At 42.1% G+C, this 15,923-nt stretch overlaps 1 protein-coding gene across 1 annotated transcript in view; it reads right to left on the bottom strand.

Moving 5' to 3' along the window:
* LOC125484037 (zeta-sarcoglycan) overlaps positions 1 to 15,923 on the bottom strand; it is a 905,082-nt gene that overhangs the window by 395,072 nt on the left and 494,087 nt on the right. The window contains exon 2 of the mRNA XM_048601198.1: positions 9,891 to 10,085. Within this exon, the coding sequence (XP_048457155.1) occupies positions 9,891 to 10,085 (195 nt within the window). The remainder of the gene's footprint in view (positions 1 to 9,890; positions 10,086 to 15,923) is intronic.

Raw genomic sequence — 15,923 nt, 5'->3', positions numbered from 1 at the left:
ATCTTCGTAGCCACGTGTTCAACTGCTCTCTCCCCCTATTCCTCGCCTCGCTAGCATGTGGTACGGGTAACAAACCAGAGATAACAACTCTGTTTGTTCCAGCTCTCAGCTTCCACCCGAGCTCCTTGAATTTCTGCCTTACATCCCCATCCCTTTTCCTACCTATGTTGTTGGTGCCTATGTGGACCACGACTTGGGGCTGCTCCCCCTCCCCCTTAAGGATCCCGAAAACATGATCCGAGACATCACGGCACCTGGGAGTCTCTCTCGTTCCCACAGAATCTCCTGTCTGTCCCCCTAACTATGGAGTCCCCAGTGACTAATGCTCTCCTCCTCTCCCCCCTTCCCTTCTGAGCAACAGGGACAGACTCTGTGCCAGAGACCTGTACCCCATGGCTTACCCCTGGTAAGTCGTCCCCCCCAACAGTATCCAAAACAGTATACTTGTTATTGAGGGGAACGGCCACAGGGGATCCCTGCACTGTCTGCCTGTTCCCTTTCTGTCCCTTGACTGTAACCCATCTACTTTTCTCCTGTACCTGAGGTGTGACTACCTCCTTGTAACTCCTCTCAATTACCCCGTTAGCCTCCCGAATGATCCGAAGTTCATCCAGCTCCAGCTCCAGTTCCCTAACGCGGTTTCCGAGGAGCTGGAGTTGGGTGCACTTCCCGCAGATGAAGTCAGTGGGGACACTAGTGGTGACCCTTACCTCCCACATGCTACAGGAGGAGCATGCAACTGCCCTAACATCCATTCCCACTGTTCTGAATTCCCAAACAGACTTTAAAAAAAAACTAATAGCCTTACCAAATCAGCGCTCAGAACCTTTTTTTTGGTTAGAGGAGGAGGATGGGTGGGAGACACTGCCTAGGTAGTGTTTCGGGTAAAGCAACCGCCCAAATATATTACCTCACTTACTCACTCCAAAAATGGAGTCACGCGAGGTAAGACTTTTGTAATCGAAAAGCTTACCTTCCCAGGCTGCCCTCGCGCTTCCTCCCGGACTCCCGCCGCTGAAACAACTGAAAGGCCGCAGTCATGCGAGGTAAGACTTTTATAATCGAAAAGCTTACCTTCCCAGGCTGCCCTCGCGCTTCCTCCCGGACTCCTGCCGCTGGAATAACTGAAAGGCCAAATCAAAGGAGGTTACTTCTAGTTAGGAGTCCTAGCAAAGTTAGTCAAGGGCTGCCTCCAATATCACAGTCAGGATGCTGCTGTGGGTGGTGAGTTCCTCTATAGTCCTGCGAGTCGGCCACAATAGCCCTGTAGGTAACCTATCCAGGGAAGCATGGTCATTAGTTGTCAGGAGCCAACATTTGAGGGAGTGGACATTTTGCTGTACGGCACCATGCTACATCAATCTCTCACCTATACTTTCTGTCAGCAGCTTATGTGGCTCTACCTTTGCAGGAAGTATCTTGACAACTACACTCCAATGACAGGTGCCAGTGCACTACAGAGTGTAGCTGTGAAGTGCAGAATTGCACTGAAAGTGGGTGAGAGATGTGCCATGATGACGTGGTGAAGTTGGTACACGGTGGATGATAATGCCCATGAATGGGAGGAGCTGTATATGGTTGCTGCCCATGGGTGTCTTCGAAATGTTGATGCCTTGTGCAAACCGGATTTCTAGCCACATGTTCAATTATCCTATTTCAGTGCTCACAGTGCACAGAACTGGGAGTAATCCTGAGTCTACTGTTTTAGAGGTTTGGCCTTTCAATCTCCTACCTAGCTCCCTGAAATCTGCTTTCAGGACCTCATCCCCATTCCTTCCTAAGTCATTTGTACCAACATGGAGCTCAACCTCGAATTGATCACTCTTCCCCAAAATGTCCTGCAGCTGCTCCATTACATCCTTTACTCTGGCACTAGTAAGGCAACATACTGTCCTGGATTGATGGCCACAGAAATATTTTTCGAATACCCTACTTTTATTATTATTCCATTCTTTTACTTTCCCCCACCCCATACAGCTGAACTACATGTGGTCCCACCAACTTGGCTTTTGCTGCACTCTCCCAAGGAACCATCTCCCTCATCAGTATCCAAATTGTAATATTGATTTGCAAGCACAATTGACTCATAGGACTCCTGAATCCTTGCCTGGTTCTCTTAGATTGCATTCCCTTGCTATTTGTACACTTCTAACCTCTGGTGTGACCACTCCATTAAACTTGTTATCCATGTAGTCTTCTGCATCACAGATGCACAACATTGACTCAAGCTGACACTCAAGTTTTGAAATCCAGAACTCATGTTAATGCAGCTGATGACACTTCCTGCAGGTGTATTCATCCAGGATATACATTGTGTTCATGACTACACATAGATTGTCACGCATACTCCACTTATCCAGGCTGACCTGCCATACTATAATTTTAGAATCAATTCATCACAATTAGAATAGCAGAAAAACTTAGCAGGTTTTGCCATCTCGCTTCTTCCTCTCTGGCAAAGTGAGAACAAAGCATGGGAGGCAGATTTCCCTCTCACATAGCTCTCAGGGTGCTCTCAGACCACTTCCTTCCCCGTATTTTACACAGAATGGTCAGTATGCATTACTCCCTGTATTTCTGTAATCATTCCCATTTGAAATTGTTGATCAAGGATGGGACAATGGTATAATCCCCATATTCATTCATGCAGCACATTTTGGGTCATTTCAAACTCATTAAAATCTTTGCCATACAAGAATCCCATACAGAACTTGCACACTGCAGGATTGGTATCAAATATTTGCAGGGAGATAACTCCACTCTGGAATCTGCTTCAAAGATTGTTACAACCAGCTGGTAATAGCACTATATATAAGATAAAGATTAAACATAACTTTCTCTTATACAGTAATGAATCAAAAATTTGCCTATTTTTATAAAACATTTGGCAAAGATGGTTGTTGATAAACAGAATATTTTGTTAGGTTAATAAACATGAGAAGAAGTGCAGAGAATTCACTTTCTTCACCACAAGATCAATTTCAGCTCCTTAGAGTTAGTGCTAGAATTTTCAGTAAAAATACAAACTAGCATTTAGTTTGGTTGTAAATGAAGGACAACAAATATTTTGCATGTTTTTTTTCACTCTGTTACTTGATAATGATACTCACAATTAACATAATGGCACAGAATAAATATCAGACACTTTTCCTAGTCTTAATGCCTAAATTCACAAAATATATAACAAACACATCATGGAGGTGAATGTTTCAAGAAATGTGCTCAACAACAGAAGAAATTAACATACTTGATGTTAATGATTACATTGCAAATCATTAAATTAATTTGGTATACAGCCATTTAACTGCATTTTGTCATAATGAGCTTTTACTTAACTCTGCCTCATATTTTGATAGGAAAGTTAAAACTGTCAGTTATGTTTACACAAGTTTCTATGTTTATTGCAGCACACTGAAATGGGCACTATTTCAGATGCATTCCAGTCAGCGTGAAAAAGTCACGTCTCTGGATTTTCTGAGTAGAGATTACTCAGTTACTAGTGTTTGACATTCTTCAGATAAACACTGCAGGCTATATTCTCACAACTGACAGCAACTGGCAGCAAAGATTTCTGTTTGCATATTAGCATTGTAACAACATGGGGATAGCCAGCCAAACCAAATCAGTCACACACCATCGCTGGATTCGCAATGCAGTGAAATTAAAACATTCAATGACCTTCCAAAGTGCCCAACTGTTCCTCACCAGACTTTGCAAATTACAAATCTTTGAAACCAAGTTTATAACTTAAACACAAATTAGCAATTTACTGTTAGTAATGTGATTTTAAAAGAATACAGATAAACATTTTGATATTCAATTTAATATCTATGATCTAAAGCTTAATTGTTTTATCATAAACCCCACTCATAGATAGACAGACAGACAGACACATTATTTGAGATAACAAGGTGTACAGCTGGATGAACACAGCAGGCCAAGCAACATCAGAGGAAAGAAAGCTGACATTTCGGGTCTAGACCCTTCTTCAGAAAATGTTCAGAAAATATTTATAAGCTTTATTTTATAAAGAAAAGTTTGTAATTTGCCAGTTCAATAAACAGTTTCCAATGATGGATACCAGACCTTCATGAAATCCTACAATAGTTTGTTCAAAGGCAAGTAGAACTATATATCTTGCTCGAATTCTGAAGTCACTGCTTAATGCAAACAGTTTCAGTAGACTCCGAGAAAATCTTACTCATTTCATACAGACTGGAATTCTTTTCCTAGAATATTCAATAATTCAATTACTGGATAGAAAACTGGAGAAACAGAGCAAAACAGATAAGCAATTCCTAGAAGCCTTCAAAAACTCATCGCCTCTTGTTAAAATCAAAAGGTCAAAACTAGTTACTGTACCTCTTTTTCTTTTCAATCAACATTCTATGTGGTTGGCTGTATCAGTCCTTCCGTGATTGACCAATTCAACATTTAACCAGATGCCAGCCCTGAACGTGGCAATAACTCAGTGCCAATTCACCTATAGTGCCTTTAGCACAGTAATAAGTTGCTTTATCTTCCAGATCAGTTACAAACAGCAAACATTTGTCTTTGTTCTCTTTTCTTTTAAAACAAGTTGCTATTTCAAAGTTCAACTCTTAACCTCAAATCACAGTTTCAAACCAAAAAAAAAAGAAAAATAGTAAGGGTCTCTACAGTATCAGTAAAAATGAACTAATGCAAGACTTCTAACTTGCCTACATTCTCACTTATGTAAGTAACAACACACTATGGGTGGAATTTAATCTAGGTGACAGAGGACTTGCCCACTGACTGAAATGTTGGAGAATTCATGTCACCTCTTCAGGGAAAACACGCCATATGTATGCCAGTCAGACACTTAAGTGGCCAATGATTGACCATCCATAACATAAAGCGTCCTAGGGACAGAAATATTATTCAGAGTCTTGCTGGCTCATTAGAAATTGATGGTTTTTGTTACAGTGTACAATAATAGGGATCAGGTGGTAGCCGCCAGCAAAGCACCCACAAGATTCCCAGGTCTGAAAGGATCACAGGCAAGTGAATGTAGGATGAGGGTCATGGGGAGTGGTTTGCTGGTATGGGAGTGTCAGGGGTTTTAGGGGAAGGATACAGAACCGGTTTTCCAAGAACCACATCCCTCTCAAACTTTTGATGCTGGGAACTCACTCAGGGACAGAGTGTCTTCAAGAAAGAGATTCCCCCTTCTGCCCTCACCCCAAGATCAGAAGTAGAGCTCACTGCCCCATCTACTGCTAGTGTAATAGTTATTGCTATGGGTTTCAATTGGCATCAGGATAGGAGGGCCATCAACCAGCCTTCTCTTCATGAAGTTAATCGAGGCAGGGGTGACAAGGGTGACAGGGTCCCAACACTGCACTATCCAGCACAATTAAACATTACCGTGTTTCCAAACCCACCTCGGGGAAAACATTGAATTTCTCCTGATCTATGCAGTACAAGAAAAAGGATGAATGTGTCCCAATGCAATAGGTTCTTGAACTATAATAGTTGTGGTTCAATATGGAAGCAAAGCCAGTTAGACATAGGCTATAGTCAAAGAATTGCACTTTAATGTCTTAGGCACGCTGACCAGGAAAATTACAAACATTTCACTTCAAACCTAGGATAAATGATAATCAGTGCAGTGATTAAAGGTGTCCCTGATCCTGCTATCAAGCAGCATTTGTTTAGCAAATATCTGCTCACTGACGCTTAGTTTGGGTTTTGCCAGGGCCACTCAGCTGCTGACCACATTACAGTCTTGGTTCAAACATGGGTTGAATTCCAGAGGTGAGGTGAGAGTGGCTGTCCTTGACATCAAGGCTGCGTTTAATTAAACGCAGCATAAAGGAGCGCTAGCAAAACTAGAGCTAATGGGAATGATGAGGACAATTCTCTGATCGTTAGAGTCATACCTGGCACAAAGCAAAATGGTTGTAGTGTTGAAGATCAGTCATCTCAGCTTGAGGACATCAACATCCTCAGGGTAGTATCCAAGGCCCAACTATCTTCAGCTGTTTCATCAGTGATCTTCCATCACAAGGTCAGAAATGGGTATTTTCCCTGATGATTGCACAATGTTCAGCATCATTCACGACCCCTCAGATACTGAAGCAGTCCTTTTCCAAGGGCAACAAGGTCTGGACAATCCAAATAAAAACCAAAAGAACTGCAGATGCTGTAAATCAGGAACAAAAACGGAAATTGCTGGAAAAGCTCAGCAGGTCTGGCAGCATCTGTGGAAAGAAATCAGAGTTAACGTTTTGGGTCGAGTGACCTTCCTTAGAACTGATGGTAGCTAGGAAAGTGTTGCATTTTATGCAGAAGATTGGATGGGGAGAGGGGCGAGGGAGTAAATGATAGGTGACTGGGGAGAGAGGCCAAAGAAGGAGAAGAACAGTTGGACAGATAAAGGAGTGGATAATGATCTGAATAGGAGGGTGAATAGCTCTTAATAGAGACTGTTAATGGCTCCCAGTTCCTCCGTCTCCATCGCATCTATTCTGATGATGCTAACTTTGACAAGGCAGCTTCGAAATATCCACCTTCTTCCTCAACCGAGGACTCCCCAGCACCATTGTTGACAGGGCCTCAACCGGATCCGACCCATCTCCTGCACTTCTGCCCTCACCCCTTCTCTTCCCTCCTGCAACAGCAATAGGGTTCCCCTTGTCCTTACATACCATCCCACCAGCATCCACATCCAGAGAAGCATTAGTCGCTATTTCTGCCAGCTCCAGCGAGATGCCACCCCCAGGTACATATTGTCTTCCTCTTCCTTGTCCACCTTCCACAGGGACCATTCCCTCCAGGACACCCTGGTCCACTTTTTGTTCACTCCCACCACCCCTCCACAGTCCCAAAGCACTTTTCCTGCAATCACCGAACCTGTCACACTGACCTATTTACCTCCTCCCTCCTCAGTATCCAAGGGCCAAAATATACCTTCCAGGTGAAGCAGCACTTTACCTGCACCTCACATAACCTAGTCTACTCACAATGTGGTCTCCTTCACATTGCATTGGGGAAACAAAGTGTAGACTGAGTGACCTGTGTTCTGCCTGCAAAAATGAACCTGAGCTTCCAGTTGCCTGCCGCTTCAACACACCACCTGGTTCCATGACCAATATCTCTGTCTCAAGCTTGCTGCAGTACTCCAGTGAAGTTCAGTGTAAGCTGGAAGAACAACACCTCATTTTTCACCTGGGGACCCTGCAGCCTTCTGGACTCAATATTGAGTTCAATAACTTGAACTCTCCTATGTCCTAGCCCCCATCCCCATATGCCAGGCCTTGCAATCACATAGTCTGTTATTACACACAACCCATTGTTAGCCACTAACAGTCTCTATTAACAACTACTCACCCTCCTATCCAGAGTGTTCTTCTCCCTCTTTGGGCTGTATCCCTAATCACTTATCATTTCCTCCTTATCCCCTCCCCCTCACCCTATCTTCCGCATAAAAAAAACATTTTCCTAGCTACCATCAGTTCTGAGGAAGGGTCACCGGACCTGAAGCATTAACTCAGATTTCTCTCCATACAAATGCCAGACAACAATCGTCTCCAACCAAATAGAATCCAACCATCACCCCTTGACATTCAATGGCATTACCACTGAATCTCCCACTATCGACATCTTGGATGTTACTATTGAGCAGAAACTGAATATATTAATACTGTGGTGATAGAATAGGATAGAATAGCCTTTATTGTCACGTGCACTTGAAAGAGTACAGGGTACCGAGGTACAGATACTTTAAGTGTTTGTTACAGAATTGAAAGAGGAAAAGCAAAATAGTCTAGCATAGGAATACAAAGAATTAAAAAGTACTCAAATTACTTGAAGTCCAGAATAAAAGGTATCTTTAAAGAATACACAAATTATAATCCTTGTCACTGAGTCCATGCCCGCTGAGCTTCAGAACACGAGGACTTGTTGCCTCCAAGCACTGTCCTCCAGCCGCGACTTGCTTCCAGGACCTGTCTCCCAGGCTGGCTTGGTCTTGCACTGCCTCGCGCACCAGGCTCTGTTCCGCGACCCATCTCCAGGACTCGGACTGCCTCCTGCTCTGGACTCCAGCCTATGACTCGCCTCCGGGATAATTGCAGGTTAAAGGTTAAGGATCTTTCAGTGAATAACTCATCGTTGCAAGACCTGTCCACCAGACACAGGTCAGGAGTCATAATTTATACACTCGTCTGGATGAGTGCAACTCCAACAGTGAAGAAGTTTGATGTCAGCCTGAGAAAAGCATCCATAAACATCCATTCTCACCATTATTATGCTCAGTAACAGCAGTGTGTATCATCCATAAGATGCACTGCAGAAATTTACTAAGGTTCCTTAGACAGCAAATACCAAACCCATGTTCACTTCCATCTTAAAGGACAGGGCAGCAGATAAACGTAAACATCACCACTTGTAAACTTCCCTCCAAGCCACTCACCACCCTGACTTGGAAATATATCATTGTTCTTTCACCATTTGCAGGGCAGAATTTTGGAACTCCCCGCGTAATGCTATTGTGGATCTACCTATAGCAAATGGACTGCAGTGATTAAAAAGGCAGACCAACACGTGCTGTAGGACAGCTCAGGATGGACAATAAATGCTGGCTCAGCCAGTGATGTCCACGTCTACTGAATTAATAAGAAAAGAAAAATATACCTGTTTTGGATAGACTGTGAGGTACTTTATTCATCACCAGCACAAGGCAAACTTAATTGAATTAAACTAAATAATGCATACCGTTTGTATCAAAGAGGAACCTCCTTCAAAAGTAAACTACGTTCAAACATGAAGCAGAGTGAATAATCCATTAACCAGCTCCAGTAATGTACAAAGCTAATTTCTTCAAAGCAGAATATGCAGCTAGCATTTAACTAATGATACATATCACAAATTATCCCAGTACAGCAGGTTTTGGTTGCCTGCAGCTGTCAAAATTACATTTGGTTGCCAAATTTCTTGGTAAAATTACATTCTCTGCTTTGTTTGTCAATTCACTCGAGATGTTATTTGAACAGTCACGAGATGTTGGGTTCTACTTCATTATCTCCAATGCTGTCATTTAATTTTACAAAGGCAGTAGCATGTACAGGTGTAATATTTTTGGAATGTTAGCATCCTTCACCATTCCTGATTTTAACTCAGGGAAGAAATTGATGGTGTAGTAGTCAAATGCTATTAAATTTGTGGCTCAACAGGCAGCTATTTCAAGTTAAGTAAGATAGATGTTGCTGTGAATGCGATGGTACTTAATGTGATCTTCAGTTCCATCCCCGTTATCTTAACCTCTCCCAACCACTCTAGCCTGCACAGTTCTGAGCAGGCAGGAGTGGTTTTAAAATATTCCTTGTCGAGGTTGCATAAAATGGTCTCTCTGTTAGATTTTCAATAGCTTACATTTTAACACCTAAAGTAATTATAAGCAGCATCAAGTGAATGGAAATGATTGCAAAATCTTAGCTACCGCACATGAGCATGGTCACATATCCGAGAATTGTGGCCAAGTATAAGCAGTCATTTCCAATACAAGGAGAACAAAAACAATGTTAAGAGTAAATTGAATATTGATAGCTATGCTTGAAGATATAGATGCAATTATGAAAGAATTTTCTCGAGATAGTACAGGTAAATTACCATGCGATTACTAGATCAAATCTCCTCTATGCATACTAAAGGAATTGCTTGTCATTAAAGCTAATTAACAAGTATAACATAAACTTTAATTTCCATCTCTAAAGCTTATAAAATTATTGACAATCTACAGAAATGTATGGTTGAGGACCATTGTCAGTTACCTCTAATATCCAATCTATTATACACATCCTATAGATTTCACTAAAGCTGCTACAGGAAACTGAAAAACCCAAAGTCTTGAGTCAACAGGCACTTACCACAGAGAATTTCATTACTTTCAATATCCATATTGTCAATGCAAGATTGACAATCATTGTCACCATTAGGAGGAGCACAAAAAAGTATAGCCACCGCTTTCGCCAACCATAAATTCCTACTTGATAAACTTGTTGATTTTCAGGTCTCTGTAGGTTGTTGTGTTGCGTTGCCAAGATATATTGTTCCCTTGTCATCTGTAAACAAAAACAACATTGTCACTCAATCAAGTGATTACTAAATGACAGCAACTGAATTCTAAATTATAGATATATTATGAAGGCAGGTGCAGTGTAGTTTACTGATGTGAACTGGAGTTTAAACTGGTTTGAAGTTAATTGATGAAGTAGCACAACGAAAGCACAGATGTAGTAGTTTGAGGAGAGAAGAACTTCATGTATTTGCAATGTATCTCCTGGCAATCTATGGAAATTGGCACAATATACACTGTTATGATTAGATGAGGAGGCAGAGGATGGCTCCCCTCTTTTCCCATTCCTGTATTTCATATGATGAATCCAGTCTAAATAAAATAATGAAATATTCCAAATTTCACACACACAAACACTCACGTTCACACATTCAAAGAGAGATAACAAAGTGGGAGAATAAATTAAGCAATAATTTTAAAGTATTAAAAATGTTTGAAGTGAAATAAAACAGGAACCGCTGGAGAAACTCAACAGGTCTGACTGCATCAGTGGAGACAATGACAGAGTTAACATTTTGAGTTCAATATTACTTCTTTAGAACTGAAGGTAGCTGGAAAAGTGATGGATTTTATGCTGTAGAAAGCAGAGGGGATAGATGGTTAAGACGTCACAGAACAATAGAAAAAGAGAGTGCTGATGGTAGTAGACAAAGGACATAGATTAAACAAAAAGATGTTAATAGCAAAAAATAGTCAGCTGTATTAAGAGCAAACCGAAGCAAAAACCACAGTGGGGGCATGGGGAGGGGGGGTGGTGAGTGGCGTGGGTAGGGATGTTGAGAGGCAACTAAACATTGAGGTAGTTTAATGATGCATGTGGATTATTTATCCTTGCTTCCGGAAACAACAGCTGTTGGATTTAGATCTTTAAAAATATCTGCGTGCATGGTACATGGATAATGCAAAAAGATAAGGTTCGAGCTTGTAAAAATTGATGGAGAGAGAGAGCAAGAGACATACAGGGCTCTTTCATGCTGTCTATTCCTTCCTGTTTCTTGAAATAAGTAAGATTAGTTTCTGAAGTCATTTCTTTGTCATTGAGGTCACATGATTAACATTTTCATTATCCACATAAATATGTCAAATTTGGAAGCTGTTGCTATACAATGGGGAATGGATGGTGGGTATTTACATCTACTTATAAAAAATCATGTTCTCTTCATCTTTCCTCATCTCAGGTTTGGAGGCAATGAGTCTAGGAGCAATAAGGGCTTTGAACTTTGTTATGTTTATAGACCAAAGAAGATGCTAATTCCACACTTTTTTTAATTTATTCATTCACAGGGTGTGTGTCATTGGCCAGGCCAGCACTTATTGCTCACTCCTCACTGCTCAGAGCACAACTACATTAAAGAGTCAACTACATTGCTGTGGGTCTGGAGTCACATGCATGCCAGACCATGTAAGAATGGCAGATTTCCTTCCCTAAAGAACATACTTTTACCGACAATGGGTTTATAGTTATTCTGAAACTCTTAATTCAAATTCCACCATTTGCCATAGTGGGATTTCAATCCAGGTCCTCAGGACATTAGAATTATTGTCCAGAGATAATACCATAACACTACCACTTCCCTCAGGAGGTAGGAGGACCTCAGCAGTACTAGTCAAGAGAGTTGGACTTTATTTCAAAGAGACTGGAGTATAAACAAAGAACAAAAAAGAACAAAGAACAATACAGCACAGAAACAGGCCCTTTGGCCCTTCAGGTCTGTGCCGCTAAATTTCGCTTTTCCGTACTAAAACTGTCTTCACTTACAGGATCTGTATCCCTCTATTCCCTTTCAATTCGTGTATTCATCCAGGTGCTTCCGAATGCTGCTATTGTGTCTGCTTCCACCACCTCCTCTGGCAGCGTGTTCCAGGCCCTCACCACCCTTTGTGTGAAAAACTTGCCTTGAACATCTCTTTTAAACTTCCCTCCTCGCACCTTAAACCTGGGTCCCCTAGTAATTTACCCCTCCACCCTGGAAAAAAGCTTCATACTTTCCACTCTTTCCATGCCATTCACATCTTATAAACTTCCATCAGGTCACCCCACAACCTCCTGCAATCTAGTGAAAACAAACCCGGTCTATCTAACCTTTCTTCATAGCTAAAATCTCCCATACCAGACAACATCCTGGTAAACCTTCTCTGTACTCTCTCCAAAGCATTCACATCCTTCTGGTAGTGTGGTAACCAGAACTGTACACAATATTCCAAGTGTGGCCTAACTAAAGTTCTATAAAGCTGCAGCATAACTTGTCTATCCTTATACTCAATGCCCCTTCCAATGAAGGCAAGCATGACATATGCCTTTTTTTTACTACTTTATCTACCTGTGCAGCCACCTTCAGTGATCTGTGGACCTGCTCACCAAGATCCCTCTGCATACCAGTACTCTAATGGTTCTGCCATTCACTGTATAATTCCCACTTGTACTTGATCTTCCAAAATGCATCACCTCACATTTGTCCAGATTAAACTCCACGTGCCACTTTTCTGCCCATGCCTCCGACTGATCTATATCCTGCTATATCTTCTGACAACCGTCCTCACTATCCACAACTCCACTAATCTTTGTATTGTCCTCAAACTTACTAATTAAACCAGCTATGTTTTCCTCCAAATCATTTATGTAGACCATGAACAACAGAGGTCCCAGCCCTAATCCCCATGGAACGCCACTAGTCACAGCCCTCCATTCAGAAAAGCATCCTTCCACCTCTACCCTCTGTCTCCTAGGACTAAGCCAGTTCTGTCTCCATCTTGCCAGCTCACCCCTGATACCATGTGACATCACTTTTTGTACCAATCTGCCATGAGGGACCTTGTCACAGGCTTTACTGAAGGCTATCAACTGTTTTTCCTTCATTAATCATCTTTGTCACCTTCTCAAAAAACTTGATCAAGTTAGTGAAGCATGCTCCCTCCCACACAAAACCATGCTGTCTATCGCTAATAAATACATTTGCTTCTAAATTCATGTAGTTCTTCTCCCTAAGAACCTTTTCCAATAATTTCCCTACCACCGACATGAGTCTCATTGCCCTGTAATTTCCTAGATTATCCCTGCTACACTTCTGCTACAAACAATGGGACAACATTGGCTATTCTCCAGTCCTCTGGGACCTCACCTGTGGCCAAAGCAGATACAAATATGTCTGTCAGTACTCCAGCAATTTGTCCTCTTGCTTCCCTCAATATTCTGGAATAGATCCCATCAGGACCTGGTATCTACCTTAATACTTTTTTAAGACACACAATACCTCTTTCTTTTTAACAGCAACTTGGCTTTGACACTGGACACTCCCTTCCCTGAGATCATCCTCTATCAATTCCTTCTCTTTAGTGAATACCGACACAAAGTATTGGTTTAGGACCTCACCACCTCTTCTGGCTCCACATATAGATTCCATCCTTTGTCCTTGAGTGGGCCAACCCTTTTCCTGGCTACCCTTTTGCTTTTTCTTTATGTATATAAAAAGCCTTGGGATTCTCCTTGATCCTTTTTGCTAACAAGTTTTCACGACTCCTTTTAGCCCTTCTAATTCCTTGTTTAAGTGCTTTCCTACTTTCCTTATATACTTCAAGGACTTTGTCAATTCCCATCATCCTAGACTTTATGTACGTTTCCTTTCTCTTTCTGACCATAACATCTCTGCTCATCCAAGGTCCATGTAACTTACCATACCTATCCTTTATTCTGCAAGAATGAGCCAATCCTGAACTCTTATCACTCGCTATTTGAAATACTGTCTGATCTAGATTTACCCTCAAACAGCCACATCCAATCAAAATTTTCTTGTTTTCGCCTAATATTGTTATAGTTCACATTCCCCCCAACATTTTACACTTTCATCCAAGGACCGCTGTTATCTCCATTCACGAGTATCTTAAAACTCACAGTATTATGATCACTACTCCCAAAATGCTCCCCCACTGAAACACACACACACTCTCTCTCCCACACAAACACACACACACTCTCGTGCACACACTCTCTCTCGCGCACACTCTCGCGCACACACACACTTTTTCTCTGTCTCTCTCCACCCCTCACACACACACAGACAGACACACGCACACACAGTTTCTCTCTCTCTCTCCCATACACACACACACACACACACACACACACACACACACTCTCCCTCTGTCTCCCACATACATACATACATTCACTCCCTCTCTCTCCCTCATACACACACCCTCTCTCACACATACACACTCTCTCACACACGCTCATTCTCTCTCTCTCTCTCTCTATCATGTACACACACACACACACACACACACGTACACACACACACACACGCAGGGTGAATTTGTATTGACAGATAGAGTCATAGAGTCCTACAGCATGGAGACAGGCCCTTTGACACAAATTGGTCTGTGCTGATCAAAATGTTCATCCACACTAACCCCATTTCCCTGCACTTGGCCCACATCCTTCTAAACCTTTTCTATCCATGTATTTTTCCAAATGCCTTTTAAATGTTGTTAATGTACCTGCCTCAACCACTTCCGCTGGCAGCTCATTCCACATGCGTACCACCTTCTGCGTTAAAAAAAGTTGCCCTTCAAGTTTCCATGTATTTTTTCCCCTCTTACCTTAAACTGATGCCCTCTAGTCCTCAATTCCCCAACCCTGGGAAAAAGACTGAGTGTATTCACCCTATCCATGCCTCTCATGATCTTAAACACTTCTATAAGATCCTCGGTCAATCTCCTACACTCTGATGAAAAAGTCCTAGCTTGTCTAACCTCTCCTTATAATTTAGTCCCTTCAGTTCTGGCAACATCCTGGTAAATTTCTCCTGGACATTTTCCAGTTTAATAACATCCTTCCTATAGCCAGGTGACCAAAACTGAACACAATAATCCAAGTGCGGCTTCACCAACATCATGCACAACTGCATCATATCTTCCCAACTTTTATACTCAGTGCCCTGACTGATGAAGGCCAGTGTGCCAAAAGCCTTCTTCACTGCCCTGTCTATTTGTGACTCCACTTTCAGAGAACCATACACTGAACTCCAAGGTCCATCTCTCCACTACACTCCTTAAGGCCCTAAAATTCACCATGAAACTCCTACCTGGATTTGACTTTCCAAAGTGCAACATGTCACACGTATCTATATTAAACTCCATTTGCCATTTCTTGGCCCACTTCACTTACCTGGCTGAGCTCATTTCCCAAAACCAGGTCCAGTATAACTCGTTCCCTGGTTGGACTGTTCGCATCTTGAGTCAAGAAACCTTCCTGAATGGTCCTTACAAATTCTACCCCATCCAGGCCCCAAGCACATGATGAGTCCCAGTCAATAAAACTTGAGATGTTCTTGCTAAAACTGTACAAGGCACCAGTTACACCGCCTGTAAGGTTGCCTTGAAGGTCCCACTTTCTCAAGTTTGCCCCTCACCTGAAGTGTGGTGATCCTCACATTAATCTACCACTAGTTACGCCTCTCTCTAATGAAAAAGCAGCCCTATGGTCTCCTGGGACTATGGCAACTTTATTTACTTTTTAAACCACACCTGGAATGTTGTAAACAGTTTTGTTCCCTTATTTAAGGAAAGGTATTCTGACATTGAAGGTAGTACAAAGAAGGTTTGCTAGATTGATCCCAGGTAAAGAGGGAAAAACTGAAAGAACTACAGATGCTGTAAATCACGAACAAAAACAAAGTTGCTGGAAAAGCTCAGCAGGTCTGGCAGCATCTGTGAAGGAAGAAACAGAGTTAACGTTTAGGGTCCTTCTCGGACCCTGAGGAAGGATCACCGGACCCGAAATGTTAACTCTGTTTCTTCCTTCACAGATGCTGCCAGACCTGCTGAG

Source organism: Rhincodon typus, chromosome 1, assembly GCF_021869965.1.
Source record: "Rhincodon typus isolate 14 chromosome 1, sRhiTyp1.1, whole genome shotgun sequence".
Classification (NCBI taxonomy): Eukaryota; Metazoa; Chordata; class Chondrichthyes; order Orectolobiformes; family Rhincodontidae; genus Rhincodon; species Rhincodon typus.
The sequence above is the reverse complement of the archived record's forward strand: the minus strand, read 5'-3'. Positions and strand labels throughout refer to the sequence as shown.